General features: G+C 38.4%; 1 protein-coding gene across 4 annotated transcripts in view; it reads left to right on the top strand.

Moving 5' to 3' along the window:
• ASH1L (ASH1 like histone lysine methyltransferase) overlaps positions 1 to 15,836 on the top strand; it is a 319,672-nt gene that overhangs the window by 215,440 nt on the left and 88,396 nt on the right. For all 4 annotated transcript variants that reach the window (XM_066261892.1, XM_066261891.1, XM_066261895.1 and 1 more), the window contains one exon: positions 5,145 to 5,239. In XM_066261892.1, the coding sequence (XP_066117989.1) occupies positions 5,145 to 5,239 (95 nt within the window). The remainder of the gene's footprint in view (positions 1 to 5,144; positions 5,240 to 15,836) is intronic.

Raw genomic sequence — 15,836 nt, forward strand, 5'->3', positions numbered from 1 at the left:
TTTTTATCACTTGATGTATACATACGTAGCAAATTAAAACAAAGTTGATTCACGTTAGTCTTTTGTGTGAAGCAATAGTATACCCATGGCTACTGATAAAGATCATTTACGCCACTATAATTTTTACAGATTTCAACAAGGAAGAAATGCTATACAGAAGCATGTAGAAATTTATTGAAAGTGTTTGGTGAAGGAAAAATACCGACTATCACTTGTTTTTGTCCTTACAGAATTTTTTGAAGGGCAAAAAATTCAAAAATGAAGAAGATATCAAACAAGCACTGGTTCAATTTTTCACATCAAAAGATAAAACATTTTTCAAAAATGGGATATACAAATTACCCTCATGCTGGCAAGAAATCATTAATAATAATGGCAATTATATTATTTAATAAAGTTTATTGACGGTAAGAAAAATTTGTATTTTGTTTTATTCTAAAAACGGACAGAACTTTCCAGTAGACCTTATATATTGATTTTTGTATTCTGTGATTTTACTGTATTGGTGTGTTTCTAATAGTTTTTCAGTGGAGTCTTTGGGTTTTCTATATACAGGATCATGTCATCTGCAAAAAGTGATACCTCTACTACTTCTTTCCTGATATGGATGCATTTTATTTCTTTCTCTTGTCTGATTGCTCTGGCTAAACCTCCTGGAACTATGTTGAATAAAGATGGAGAGAGTGGGCAGCCTTGTCTTGTTCCTGATTTTAAAGGAAAAAATCTTCATTTTTTTCACCATTTAGTATGATATTAGCTGGTGATTTGTCATATATGGCCTCTATTATGGGTTTTTTGTTTTTTGTTTTTTGTGTTTTTTTTTTGAGAGAGAGAGAAGGAAAGGCAGGGACAGACAGGAAAGAGATGAGAAGCATCAACTTGCTGTTACAGCACTTTAGTTGTTAATAGATTGACCAGGGGCTTCAGCCAAGTCAGTGACCTTGGTATTCAAGCCTGTGACCTTTGGGATCAAGCCAGCAACCATGGGGTCATGTCTGTGATCCCATGCACAAGCTGGCGATCCTGCACTCAAGTCAACAACCTTGCAGTTTTGAACCTGAGTCTTCAGCATCCCAGGCCAGTACTCTATACACTGCGCCAACATATGGTCAGGCTGGCCTTGATTATGTTGAGGTACTTTCCTTCTATACCCATTTCATTGAGTGTTTTAAATATAAAGGGATGTTGTATTTTATCAGATGCCTTTTCTGCATCTGTTGCTAGGATCATATGAGTTTTGTTCTTTGTTTCATTGATAATGGTATATTATGTTGATCGACATATATGTTGAACCATCCTTGTGCTCCTGGAATGAATCCCAGTTGATCGCAGAGGTTTGCCAGTTTGATCCCTGGTCAGAGCACATATAGGAACAGATTGATGTTCCTGTCTTTCCTTCTCTTTCTTCCTCTCTCTAAAATAAACAGTTTTAAAAGGGAGAGAGTGGTTTATTCACACACATATACCTAGAACTAAGTGGTTTTATTTTTGCAGCATAAGCCATAGGTCAAAAGTAAACACCTATCACAAAAAGTTTACTATAAATTATCACAGTTTTGTATCTGAAGCGGCTACTCTTCATTCCTACAGGTATAAAGATTTTTCTCCTGAGTGATTTGAACTAACAGCATACAAACAAATGAATATCACAGAAAATGCTAGGAGTGTTCAAAATATTCAAGAAAAACTGACTAAGACAACCTAATTATCTCTCTTAATCTGTTACTCTGCAGAGCTCACACAGAACAATATTACAAAAATAACAGAGAGCCAGACCATTGGTGGCACAGTGGATAGTCTGTTGACCTGGGACACTGAGGTCACCAGCTTGAGCGTGGGTCATCCAGCTGAACGCTGCCTTACTGGCTTGAACACAGGCTTAGCCGCTTGATCTTAGGATCATCAACATGATCCCATAGTCCCTGGCTTGATCCCAGAGGTCACTGATTTGAAGCTTAAGGTCACTAGTTTAAGGCCAAGGTCAGTGGCTTGACTGGAGCCACTCCCACTCCCGCTCACTCCCCACCGCCCCAGTTAAGGTGCATATGAGAAGCAATCAATGAACAATTAAAGTGCCACACTACCAGTTGCTGCTTCTCATCTCTGTCCCTTTCTGTCAGTCTGTCTGACTCTGTCTCTCTTGCTTAAAAAAAAAAGTAATAGTTCCTGTGGTTACCAACAGAAAAATAAGCAGCCATGCCTAAATTAAAACCAAAATTAGACTTGGCTGAGAACTATGAAAACAGTTTCTCTTATGATTATTATGTGCATAATGGTATCACATATTTTAGATATCAGTATTGCAAAGTCAAGGATAAAATTGCTTTTGGTATGGACCCAGTCAGTGATTGAGGAGATGTATTCAAGGTTTCATTTATTTGGGGGAGTAGAACTATACTTACTTTTTGGCTTTTCTATGGTATTGTATTTTTGTTCACTTTAGGGTGGCCAAGTCTTTTCATCCCTGCTACTGTCTATTATATGCTTTCTTACCCTAATGGCAGCAGGGTAAAATGTGTGCTTTGCTTTCATTCCTGTTTTAGCTAACTTAAAAGTTTTATATTCTCTAGTTAATCAGTTTGTGTAAGTCTTGAATCTAATAAAGTATAGACCAAATTTCCTTTCATATAGAATACTTGGTTCTGCACACAGTAATATTCTAATCTACATATTTGACTTTGATAAAGAAGAAAAAAATTTTTTACTTGGCTTTAAAAATTCACCTATTAAAGAAATGCATATCAAAACTACAATGAGATACCACCTCACACCTGTTAGATTAGCTATTATCAACAAGACAGGTAATAAGTATTGGAGAGGCTGCAGAGAAAATGGAACTCTCATTCACCATTGGTGGGAATGTAAAGTAGTACAATTATTATGGAAAAAAGTATGATGGTTCCTCAAAATATTAAGAGTAGAACTACCATATGACCCAGCAATCTCTCTACTGGATATATACCCCCAAAACTTGAAAACTTTGGTACATAATGACACATGCACCCCCATGTTCATCGCAGCATTGTTCACGGTGGCCAAAACACGGAAACAACCAAAATGCTCTTCAATAGATGATTAAATAAAGAAGATGTGGTACATATATACAATGAAATACTACTCAGTCATAAGAAATGATGACATGGTATCATTTGTGACAACATGGATGTACCTTGATAACATTATATGGAGTGAAAAAAGTAAATCAGAAAAAGCTAAGAACTATATGATTCCATACATGGGCGGGACACAGAAGACTCATGGACATAGATAAGAGTGCAGTGGTTACCAGGGGGAGGAACGAGAGAGAGGAGTGGGTGAGGGGGAGAGGCATAAAGAGAAACAAATAAAAGGTGACGGGGGAAAAATTCACCTTTCTATTCACAGTCATTATTTTGGGTAACTTTTTTAAATTGAGAAATTTAGATATATACAGATAGAACAATCTACCTATAGTATCTGTCCCTTTCCTCCTTTGTAACTGTTTCAGAAACTTCTTACCACTGCTTTAAAAAAATTTATATGACCTAATTTCTGATTCCAAATGGACTACATCAGCAGCCTTTCATTTTTTTCTGATTCTCCAGTCTCATTCCCGCTTTGATCTTATACTAGCTGTCTCCTCTGCTTGATCTTCCTCCACTTCCCAGATGCTCTCATGACTGATATCTCAGGAACATTTACATCTTAGCTTAATGTTATGACCTTAGGAAACTATTTCCATATTATTATCTATTTATCACATTTTAGTTGTTTGCCTGGCATTTATTATTAGATGATTATTTTCCCTGTTTTCTTAGTTTTTCTTATTGTCATATCTGTCCAAGTAAAATGTAAACAATCATATTCACCACTGTTTCTTAGAACTTAGAACAGGATCTGGACTTAATGAGTGCTAACTAACTGTTGAGTAAACAAATAAGTGATCCACTAGAAAGAACCAGTCTTCAAATATAAGAACTTCGGGTCTGTAGATAACTTATTTGGACCTCGATTTTCTTATTTTCAAAATGTGTATTAGTTTATCTACTTGTAACAAGATATAGTACTTGTTACAAAATAGTAGCTTTGTTTTTAAAAGACAATATGTTGTCATTCATAGAGAAAAGAAATATATTAGCCTTGCTTTATTTATTGGAACTTTAAGCCAAAATAAAATAAGAGTAGAGTAAATGAGGCTCTCCTGAGCCCATTTTCCTCTTTCTTTTTTCTCATTTTTTCCCCTTCTTTTTACTTCCCTTCCTATTTGTCATATTTCTTGACATACCAAACATTAGGATTTCATACCAAACATTAGGAACACAAACTAATAGGTTGAGTGAAAGAGACAAACCTATAGGAACATCATGGAATAAAATAAATCAGAGTTGAACAAGAAACTGAATTTTTTCATCATAAGACTCCTTACCAGTTAATGAAATTAAGGCAGTCTCATATAGTGTGTATTTTCAAACCTATAAACTAGTTAATATTTCCTCTTGTCTACTACACAGGGTTTATTTATTTATTTGTTTGTTTGTTTATTTTAGCAAGAGAGAGGGAGAGAGAGAAAGACTGAAAGGGAGAGAGACCAAGAAGCATCAATTCATAGCTACGTCACTTGAGTTGTTCATTGATTGTTTCTCTTACATGCTTTGATGGGCTTGAGGGGTTCTCAAGCCAGCAACCATGGGATCATGTCTGTGATACATACAACCATGGGATCATGTCTGTGATCTATGCTCAAGCTGGCAATTCCATGCCCAAGCTGGTGAGCCTGTGCTCAAGCTGGATGAGCCTGCGCTCAACTTGGTGACCTCAGTTTCAAACCTGGGACCTCAGCATCCCAGGTTGATACTCTATCCACTGCATCATTACTGGTCAACATAGGGTTGATTTAAATTATAATATGTGAAAGTACTTTATAAACTATAAATTGTTAACAAAATACAAGGTAATCATTATGATCAGATCTGAAATTGAGGTTTCTTATGCATAACTGTTGCAGAATACTAATGAGGTTCTTATATATAATTTCTAAAAGATTATTTCAGAAATGTAGATTTTTAAAACAAATACTCTTGATAGTATGATCTGTTTTCTATATATTACCACAGGAGGAAATGTTGCCTCTAACAGTCTTTTTTTCTTTTTTTTTTAAATCATAGCCCAAAGAGCCGATTGATTCAATTAAAGAAAGAGAAGCTTGAATACTCTCCAGGAGAGCATGAATATGGGTTATTCCCAGCCCCCATTCATGTTGGTGAGTATCAGTATACACAATATATTACTATGGGGAAAAATGGTGTTTCTTGAGTTTGGGTAAAGTGTTTTTGCGTTCTTGTTATTATTTATGTATTTCCAGTGGGGTCAAGCTTTTTTCTTTACCATTTAATTTATACTCACTCTGAAGAAGTTTGCTATCTAGGAGTCAGAATGACATAAATCTTCCTCACTGAACTTTCAATAAACAACTCTGTATCTGTAGCATTTGATTTCCTAAGTATGTCATCTAGGAAAACCCAACTCTTCATCAGTTCAGTTTCAAATATTTTCCATGTTCAGCCTGACCTGTGGTGGCACAGTGGATAAAGTGTCAACCTGGAGCACTGACATCGCCAGTTCGAAACCCCAGGCTTGCCCAGTCAAAGCACCTATAAGAAGCAACTACTACAAGTTGATGCTTACCACTCCTCCTCGCTAAAAATCAATAAATAAAATATTTTAAAAAATTTTTTTCCATATTCTAAAGAAATAAGATGATTTATGGATATGTAATAATCAAAGGAAGAAGGCCCCTGCTTTTCCTGATCATTTATCTGCTTGAAAGTTGAGTAAGATTTATCTTTCTGTTTATTTAGGGGAGAAATGTCAAGGCTTTGTTTAGCATTTGAGTAATAATAATACCTTCTATGGTTCTACTATAAGCTTATCAAACAAGTAAAAAGTACCTAGAAGACGTTCTAAATTCCTCCTATTTTTTTCTTTTATTTGTTTTAAAATTTTATTTAGAAAATTAACTTCAACAGAGTTACATTAATCAATAAGGTACATAGATTTCGCCCTGGCTGGTTGGCTTAGCAGTAGAGTATTGGCCTGGTGTGTAGAAGTCCTGGGTTCGATTCCCGGCCAGGGCACACAAGAGAAGCACCCATCTGCTTATCCACCCCTCCCCCTCTCCTTCTTCTCTCTCTCTTCCCCTCCCACAGCCAAGGCTCCATTGGAGCAAAGTTGACCAGAGCACTGAGGACGGCTCCATAGCCTCTGCCTCAGGCGCTAGAACAGCTCCCACCACAACAGAGCAACGCCCCAGATGGGCAGAGCTTTGCATCCTCGTGAGCATGCTGGGTGGATCCTGTTGGGGCACATGCGGGAGTCTGACTGCCTCCCTGCTTCTAACTTCCGGGGGGAGGGAAGTACATAGGTTTCAAGGAAACATTTCTATAGCATTTGAACTGTTGATCATGTTATATATCCATCACCAAAAGTCAAATCATTTTGTCACCTTATATTTGTCCCTCTTTACACCTTTTCTCCCAGCCCCCTCCTATTTTTTCAATGCTTTAATCAGTCCATCTGGAATTTTTATTATTTCCATTCTTAAAAATATATCCTACTCTCTCCAAATTCCATTGCTATCACTCAAGTCCATGCCACTATTCTCTTTTGCTCAGGCTACTGCATTGTGCAACAGCCTTCTAACAGATCTGTCCACTCAGTTTTGTTTCTATTCAGTCCACTCTCCACATTCTAAAAAGAGAAATGGTTTTATAATTTAAACATATTATACTTATAGTCTTTCAGTGGCTTACCTTTATTCCGACTTTCAAGAATGATCTGGCCCCTGACTACCCCATTACTCCCAATATATCTGTTCCTATCTTTCCCTGCATTGTGTTACATCATGTTGGTCTTTCAAATCCTAGAACATACCACGCTCTTTCCCATCAGAGGATTGTTATGCTTATTATTTCTACTGCCTGAAAACCTTTTCTTCAAACTCTTCTCATAATTGGTTTCCTCTCGTCTTTTTAGGATGAGCATAATGTCAATATCAGCTTAAATATCATTTTATTTAAAATTGTTTTTTGGCCCTGGCCGGTTGACTCAGCGGTAGAGCATTGGCCTGGCGTGCGGGGGACCCGGGTTTGATTCCTGGCCAGGGCACATAGGAGAAGCGCCCATTTGCTTCTCCACCCCCCCTCCTTCCTCTCTGTCTCTCTCTTCCCCTCCCGCAGCAAGGCTCCACTGGAGCAAAGATGGCCCGGGCACTGGGGATGGCTCCTTGGCCTCTGTCCCAGGCGCTAGAGTGGCTCTGGCCGCGGCAGAGCGATGCCCCAGAGGGGCAGAGCATCGCCCCCTGGTGGGCAGAGCGTCACCCCTGGTGGGTGTGCTGGGTGGATCCCGGTCGGGCGCATGCGGGAGTCTGACTGTCTCTCCCCGTTTCCAGCTTCAGAAAAATACAAAAAAATAAAAAATAAAAATAAAATTGTTTTTTCTGATTGTCCCACCCACCAAAGAGGGTCCCCCCTTTTATTCTACATCATGTTTTTTTTATAATCTATAATTCCTATATTTGCTAGTCATTTGTTTTATACCCCCCTCTGTTATAAACTCCAGGAGTACAAGATTTTTTGTGTCTCTTATTCTCCTTTGATTTCCCAGTATCTGATACATAATAGAAATTTAACAATTATTTGTTGTATAAGTGAAAGAAAGTAGGAGAAATCAGGATTAATTGCTGAATATAGATGACAATTTTTTCTCAGGAACAGTTTACTTGTGTAGCATATGCTGATCTTATGGTTTATCGTTTTTTCATCAACTATGACTCTTGACCCTTTTGACTATGGGGCTCTTTTCTTGGTTATGATTATCTAATTCCCTTTTCATCCTTGGAGGGGCCAGCACCAGGAGGGTGTTTAAAGCAGCAGATTTAGATAATATTTTCAGTAAAGATTAGTTATTGTGTATTGAGTGACTGGAGAATGGTGTAAGTACAGCATAGAGTTATCAGGCTTAATTCTCAGCTAGATAACTATGGTAGTGCTTACCTAATGAAGATGAGAGTTAAATTCCATATTCTCTAGGCGTAATGCCTAAAATCTCTTAAATAAACCTCTTGTTTTTATTAGTGACATCATAGCAGGGAAAGCAGATTCTTAGCAGATTTAGCTATTTCATAGAACCTGCTAATGATAAATAGGCTTTGAAAATAAGAAGTAATTTAAGGCCCTGGCCTGTTGGCTCAGCGGTAGAGCGTCAGCCTGGCGTGCGGGGGACCCGGGTTCGATTCCCGGCCAGGGCACATAGGAGAAGCGCCCATTTGCTTCTCCACCCCCCCCCTCCTTCCTCTCTGTCTCTCTCTTCCCCTCCCGCAGCCAAGGCTCCATTGGAGCAAAGATGGCCCGGGCGCTGGGGATGGCTCCTTGGCCTCTGCCCCAGGCGCTAGAGTGGCTGTGGTTGCAGCAGAGCGAAAACCGCAGATGGGCAGAGCATCACCCCCTGGTGGGCGTGCCGGGTGGATCCCGGTCGGGCGCATGCGGGAGTCTGTCTGACTGTCTCTCCCCATTTCCAGCTTCAAAAAAATACAAAAAAAAAAAAAAAAAAAGTAATTTAAGCCTAATCAGTGGTGGCACAGTGGATAGTGTTGACCTTGGATGCTGAAGACCCAGGTTCAAAACTCCATGTTGCTAGCTTGAAGCCCAAGGTCACTGACTTGAGCAAGGCGTCACTGGCTCAGCTGGAGCTTTCCAATCAAGGCACATGTGAGAAAATAATCAGTGAAGAAGTAAAGTTACACAACTATGAGTTGATGCTTCTTATCTCTCTCACTTCCTGTGTCTGTCTCTCTCTCGCTCACTTTAAAAAAAACACACAACCATTTTGGTGTTACTGGGTTTGCCCTCTTTCGGAAATAGGCTTCAAAATTGGATGAAGCTCTTAACTATTCAAGGAAATGAAAGAGTTAGTTAAATTCAAAGTTAAAAGGGAGAATAATGGATAAACTCAAATCTCTGTCGTGTCTCTGGCATGAATTAAGAGGTCCCAAATGGAAACTCCTTAATTTAAATATTTTATTTGAGTCCCCACTTTAGCTCTCACAAATACTAATTTGTACTTCATGGTTTACAAAGTGAATAAATAATGGAAAAACTATCCAAGTAATAGGTCTTTATTCCTGTGAAACAAGGCTTTGAATCAGATGGAGGAGGGAATTTTTTTTTTTGGACAATGCTATTTTGTTTTTCAAATAATCATTTTTGATAGGATAGGGAGGATGGCTCCTCATTCATTTTAAACAGGTCATTTCTAATATCATGTAAATAAAGAGCTTAACTTGAGCCAGCCAGACCTAGTTTTCTTCTATCTTTGCTGTATTATTTATGAGTGATATAGTTATATAAACAAAATTAAATGTATCTTACCATTGATGGCATCAGATTCAATAAATAGAAAGTAATGTTTATTTTAATGTTTAATGAAATTTAGGTTTATTTATCTCATTAGAGAAATACATTTTAAATAAAATTTTACTTTTTATAATTTTGCAGCCTCTGTCTGCATTAATTGTCTGAGGGTTTGTTTCAAGCATCTGAGGACTAAAGAAAAACATACTAAAATAATACATATCCCAATGAGATCTCCCAATAATTCAGTACCCCACTGTTTTATTCAAAAAATGGGATTAAGTGATTGAAGACCATCAGCAATGCCACGCACAGTATTAGAAGCTAATAAAACTTGTAACTGCATTTTGCATGTTAAAAACATCATTAGCTTGAAGCTGTGCAATGTCTAAACTAAGATTATGACATCAAACACCATTCCAAGAAGAGTCTCATTATAACTATGTGGGGTTACTCAAAAGGGGGTGTGATTCCAGTCACATTGACCTTTAAGCTGTGTCTTTACAGTTAGTTCTTCCCCGAGCAGCAACAACTGCATTTTCTAGATCTACCAAGCGTGTGTTGATTTCTTGGTCAATGTGAATTTGATTTTACCATGCTAAACTAGCATTTTCATGCCATTTTTGAATCAATTTAGTAGTTTGGATACTTTGATGTAAGTTTACTACTGATAACACTGCAACAGTAGTAAGGGTTATAATGCCTATGATAGCAGCTATTAGCATTCCCATAACCCTTTTGGAAGGTGACTGTTTACCAAACAAAAGATGGAATGTGCATTACATCCATCTGCCAAATGTGATTTGGTTCCAAGCCTTGGAGATTAATCCCAGGAGGCCACTGTTTGGGATTGTTAATGATTTGACATTTAGGACATGTGCGTACAATATCTTCAGCCTGTTTCCAGTACAGTTGGAATATAGCAGAGTCCTGAGGCATTAACATGAATCAAGTCATGAAACTGACTTGCCTTAGTAAGAGTGGGCATAACCAGTTTGTCAGCTATAGTATTGCATACAGCTAAGGGTCCTGGTAGATTAGTATGTGAATGAATATGAGTAAGTTTTTTATTTTGTATAGTCACTTCACAGGTGGGACTTTCATCTAAATTTTTTTCTGTTAAAAAGACCCCTGAATCCCACAAAAATGTGGAAACTAAACAACATACTTTTAAAAAATGAATGGGTCAAAGAAGAAATAAGTGCAGAGATCAAAAGATATATACAGACAAATGAAAATGACAATACGACATATCAGAATCTATGGGATGCAGCAAAAGCAGTGATAAGAGGGAAGTTCATATCACTTTTAGGCATATATGAACAAACAAGAGAGAGCCCAAGTGAACCCCTTAACTTCACACCTTAAGGAACTAGAAAAAGAAGAACAAAGACAACCCAAAACCAGCTGAAGAAAGGAGATAATAAAAATCAGAGCAGAAATAAATGAAATAGAGAACAGAAAAACTACAGAAAAAAATTAATAGAACAAGGAACTGGTTCTTTGAAAATATCAACAAAATTGACAAACCCTTGGCAAGACTTACCAAGGAAAAAAGAGAAAGAACTCATATGAACAAAATTCAAAATGAAAGAGGAGAAATCACCATGGACACCGTAGATATACAAAGAATTATTGTAGAATACTATGAAAAACTTTATGCCACTAAATTCAACAACCTAGAAGAAATGGATAAATTCCTAGAACAATACAACCTTCCTAGACAGAGTCAAGAAGAAGCAGAAAGCCTAAACAGACCTATTAGTAGAGAAGAAATAGAAAAAACCATTAAAAACCTCCCCAACAATAAAAGTCCAGGCCCTGACGGCTATACCAGCGAATTTTATCAAACATTCAAAGAAGACTTGGTTCCTATTCTACTCAAAGTCTTCCAAAAAATTGAAGAAGAAGCAATACTTCCAAACACATTTTATGAGGCCAACATAACCCTCATACCAAAACCAGGCAAGGATGGCACAAAGAAAGAAAACTACAGACCAATATCTCTAATGAATACAGATGCTAAAATACTAAACAAAATACTAGCAAATCGAATACAACAACATATTAAAAAAATAATACATCATGATCAAGTGGGATTCATCCCAGAATCTCAAGGATGGTTCAACATACGTAAAACGGTTAACGTAATACACCATATCAACAAAACAAAGAACAAAAACCACATGATCTTATCAATAGACGCAGAAAAGGCTTTCGATAAAATACAACACAATTTTATGTTTAAGACTCTCAACAAAATGGGTATAGAAGGAAAAGATCTCAACATGATAAAGGCCATATATGATAAACCATCAGCTAACATTATATTAAATGGCACTAAACTGAAGGCTTTCCCCCTTAAATCAGGAACAAGACAGGGTTGTCCACTCTCTCCACTCTTATTTAATGTGGTACTAGAGGTTCTAGCCAGAGAAATCAGACAAGACAAAGAAATAAAAGGCATCCATATGGGAAAAGAAGAAGTAAAGGTATCACTTTTTGCAGATGATATGATCCTATACATCGAAAACCCCAAAGAATCCACAAAAAGACTACTAGAAACAATAAGCCAATACAGTAAGGTCGCTGGATACAAAATTAACATACAGAAGTCAATAGCCTTTCTATATGCCAACAATGAAACATTTGAGAACGAACTCAAAAGAATAATCCCCTTCACGATTGCAACAAAAAAAATAAAATACTTAGGAATAAACATAACAAAGAATGTAAAGGATTTATATAATGAAAACTATAAAGCATTGTTAAGGGAAATCGAAAAAGATATAATGAGATGGAAGAATATTCCTTGTTCTTGGTTAGGAAGAATAAATATAATCAAGATGGCCATATTACCCAAAGCAATATACAAATTTAATGCAATTCCCATCAAAATTCCAATGACATTTTTTAAAGAAATGGAGCAAAAAAATCATCAGATTTATATGGAAATATAAAAAACCCCGAATAGCCAAAGCAATCCTAAAGAAAAAGAATGAAGCTGGGAGCATTACAATACCTGACTTCAAACTATATTATAGGCCCACAACAATCAAAACAGCATGGTATTGGCAGAAAAATAAACATTCAGACCAATGTAACAGAATAGAAAACCCAGAAATAAAACCACATATATATAGTCAAATAATTTTTGATAAAGGGGCCAACAACACACAATGGAGAAAAGAAATCCTCTTCAATAAATGGTGCTGGGAAAACTGGAAAGCCACATGCAAAAGAATGAAACTGGACTACAGTTTGGCCCCCTGTACTAAAATTAATTCAAAATGGATCAAAGATCTAAATATAAGACCTGAGGCCTGACTTGTGGTGGCGCAGTGGATAAAGCGTCGACCTGGAAATGCTGAGGGCGCCAGTTCGAAACCCTGGGCTTGCCTGGTCAAGGCACATATGGGAGTTGATGCTTCCTGCTCCTCCCCCCTTCTCTCTCTCTGTCTCTCTCTCCTCTCTCTCTCTCCTCTCTCAAAATGAATAAATAAATAAATAAAAAATAAATAAATAAACATAAGACCTGAAACAATAAAGTACATAGAAGAAGACATAGGTACTAAACTCATGGACCTGGGTTTTAAAGAGCATTTTATGAATTTGACTCCAAAGGCAAGAGAAGTGAAGGCAAAAATTAATGAGGGACTACATCAGACTAAGAAGTTTTTCTCAGCAAGAGAAACTGATAACAAAATAAACAGACAGCCAACTAGATGGGAATGATATTTTCAAACAACAGCTCAGATAAGGGCCTAATATCCAAAATATACAAAGAACTCATAAAACTCAACAACAAACAAACAATCCAATAAAAAAATGGGAAGAGGAAATGAACAGACACTTCTCCCAGGAAGAAATACAAATGACCAACAGATATATGAAAAGATGCTCAGCTTCATTAGTTATTAGAGAAATGCAAATCAAAACTTCAATGAGATACCACCTCACACCTATTAGATTAGCTATTATCAACAAGACAGGTAATAGCAAATGTTGGAGAGGCTGTGGAGAAAAAGGAACCCTCATATACTGTTGGTGGGAATGTAAAGTAGTACAACCATTATGGAAGAAAGTATGATGGTTCCTCAAAAAACTGCAAATAGAACTACCTTATGACCCAGCAATCCCTCTACTGGGTATATACCCCCAAAACTCAAGAAACATTGATACGTAAAGACACATGCAGCCCCATGTTCATTGCAGCACTGTTCACAGTGGCTAGGACATGGAAACAACCAAAATGCCCGTCAATAGATGACTGGCTAAAGAAGATGTGGCACATATACACTATGGAATACTACTCAGCCATAAGAAATGATGACATCAGATCATTTACAGGAAAATGGTGGGATCTTGATAACATTATAAGGAGTGAAATAAGTAAATCAGAAAAAAACAGGAACTGCATTATTCCATAAGTAGGTGGGACATAAAAGTGAAACTAAGAGACATTGATAAGAGTGTGGTGGTTATGGGGAGGAGGGGGGAGAGGGAAAGGGGGAGGGGGAGGGGCACAAAGAAAACTAGATAGAAGGCGACAGAGGACAATCTGACTTTGGGTGATGGGTATGCAACATAATTGAACGACAAGATAACCTGGACTTGTTATCTTTGAATATATGTATCCTGATTTATTGATGTCGCCCCATTAAAAAAATAAAATTATTATTAAAAAAAAAGACCCCTGCTTGTCCAGAGCTCCCAAATCCTTATGAGCCATGGACCTTTTGACTTGACCCAATTGAAAATATAGTGCAACAATAAAAATTGAATGATCCGTTCTCCAGGATCTGCCTTCCATGGGATTGAAGAAGACATCAGGACTATAATTTCCCCAGTATAGTCACTATCAGTAATTCCAGTATGAACTGGATGTTAAACTGGAAAGTCTTAGTAAAAGTCTCACCATATTAGGAGGTAGTGGTCTACATAAACCGGTCTTGACCTTTAAAGGGTCCTGTCCAAGGATTAAAAGAATACCCTCACTGGTAGTAATATCTTCTGCTGCACTCCCTGCTGTGGCTGGGGATAATTCCAGGACACTGCGGAGTATTACTCCTGAGGAAGCCTGAAACCTTCCTGCTGCACTGGGTATGCTCCCTTTGGAACAAGGCTGGGAACACGCCCTGCTGATTGTTTTTCCCTGTAGCGGTGTTCCTTTGTATTTTTCTGAAGTCGGAAACGGGGAGGCAGTCAGACAGACTCCCGCATGCACCCAACCGGGATCCACACGGCATGCCCACCAAAGGGCGATGCTCTGCCCATCTGGGGTGTCGCTCTGCTGCAACCACAGCCACTTTAGCGCCTGGGGCAGAGGCCAAGGAGCCATCCCCAGCGCCCAGGCCATCTTTGCTCCAATGGAGCCTTGGCTGCGGGAGGGGAAGAGAGAGACAGAGAGGAAGGAGAGTGGGAGGGGTGGAGAAGCATATGGGCGCTTCTCCTGTGTGTCCTGGCCGGGAATCGAACCCGGGACACCTGCACACCAGGCCAATGCTCTACCACTGAGCGCACCGGCCAGGGCCAGCGGTGTTCCATTTTTATGATGAGACTGAGATTGGCTAGACCAATGGTTACCTTTTCTACAACATGGGCATATTCCAGGTGGCTTTCCTCCCTCATTCCCTCGTTTTTGCTGGGGAGTTATTCTATTGCCTTTTTTATTACAATCCTTTTTAGTATGTCCCACCTTGTCACAGTTATAGCATTTTCCTGGAAATTTTGAGTTTAACTTTAATCCTGCCATAGCTTGAGCCATCATAGTAGGCCTGTAGCTCTGTGTCAACTCCTTAGCATATTTAATGTATCCAGTTAAATCTAATTTTTCTTTCATTAGGCCAGTAGCCTTTTGGCATCTTGGTTAGCGTTTCCAAAGGCTAATAGTTGGAGTAAAGTATCAGCAGCTTCAACATTGGTAATTTGTTGTTTTTTTACAGAGACAGAGAGAGGGATAAACAGAGACAGACAGGAACAGAGAGATGACAAGCATCAATCATTAGTATTTCGTTGCACATTGTGACACCTTAGTTGTTCATTGATTGCTTTCTCATATGTGCCTTGACTGCGGGCCTTCAGCAGACCAAATAACCCTTTGCTCGAGCCAGCGACCTTGGGTTCAAGCTGGTGAACTTTTGCTCCAACTAGATGAGCCCACGCTCAAGTTGGCGACCTTGGGTTCTCGAACCTGGGTCCTCCGCATCCCAGTCCAACGCTCTATCCACGGCGCCACTGCCTGGTCAGGTGGTAATTTGTTTTTTAATAGCCTCTTGGAGCCAGGCAATGAATTCAGTATAGGGCCCCTTTGGTCCTTGCAATACCTTTTGAAAAGAGATAGCCACTTGTCCCTTAGATTCAGTTTTCTCCCAGGCTTTCAAGGAACATTTCCTAATTTGGGCAATGGCCAGATCTTTCCTAGGAAGTTGATTTGGGGCACCTGCCCAT

This window comes from Saccopteryx bilineata, chromosome 2, assembly GCF_036850765.1.
Source record: "Saccopteryx bilineata isolate mSacBil1 chromosome 2, mSacBil1_pri_phased_curated, whole genome shotgun sequence".
In the NCBI taxonomy this organism is placed as follows: domain Eukaryota; kingdom Metazoa; phylum Chordata; class Mammalia; order Chiroptera; family Emballonuridae; genus Saccopteryx; species Saccopteryx bilineata.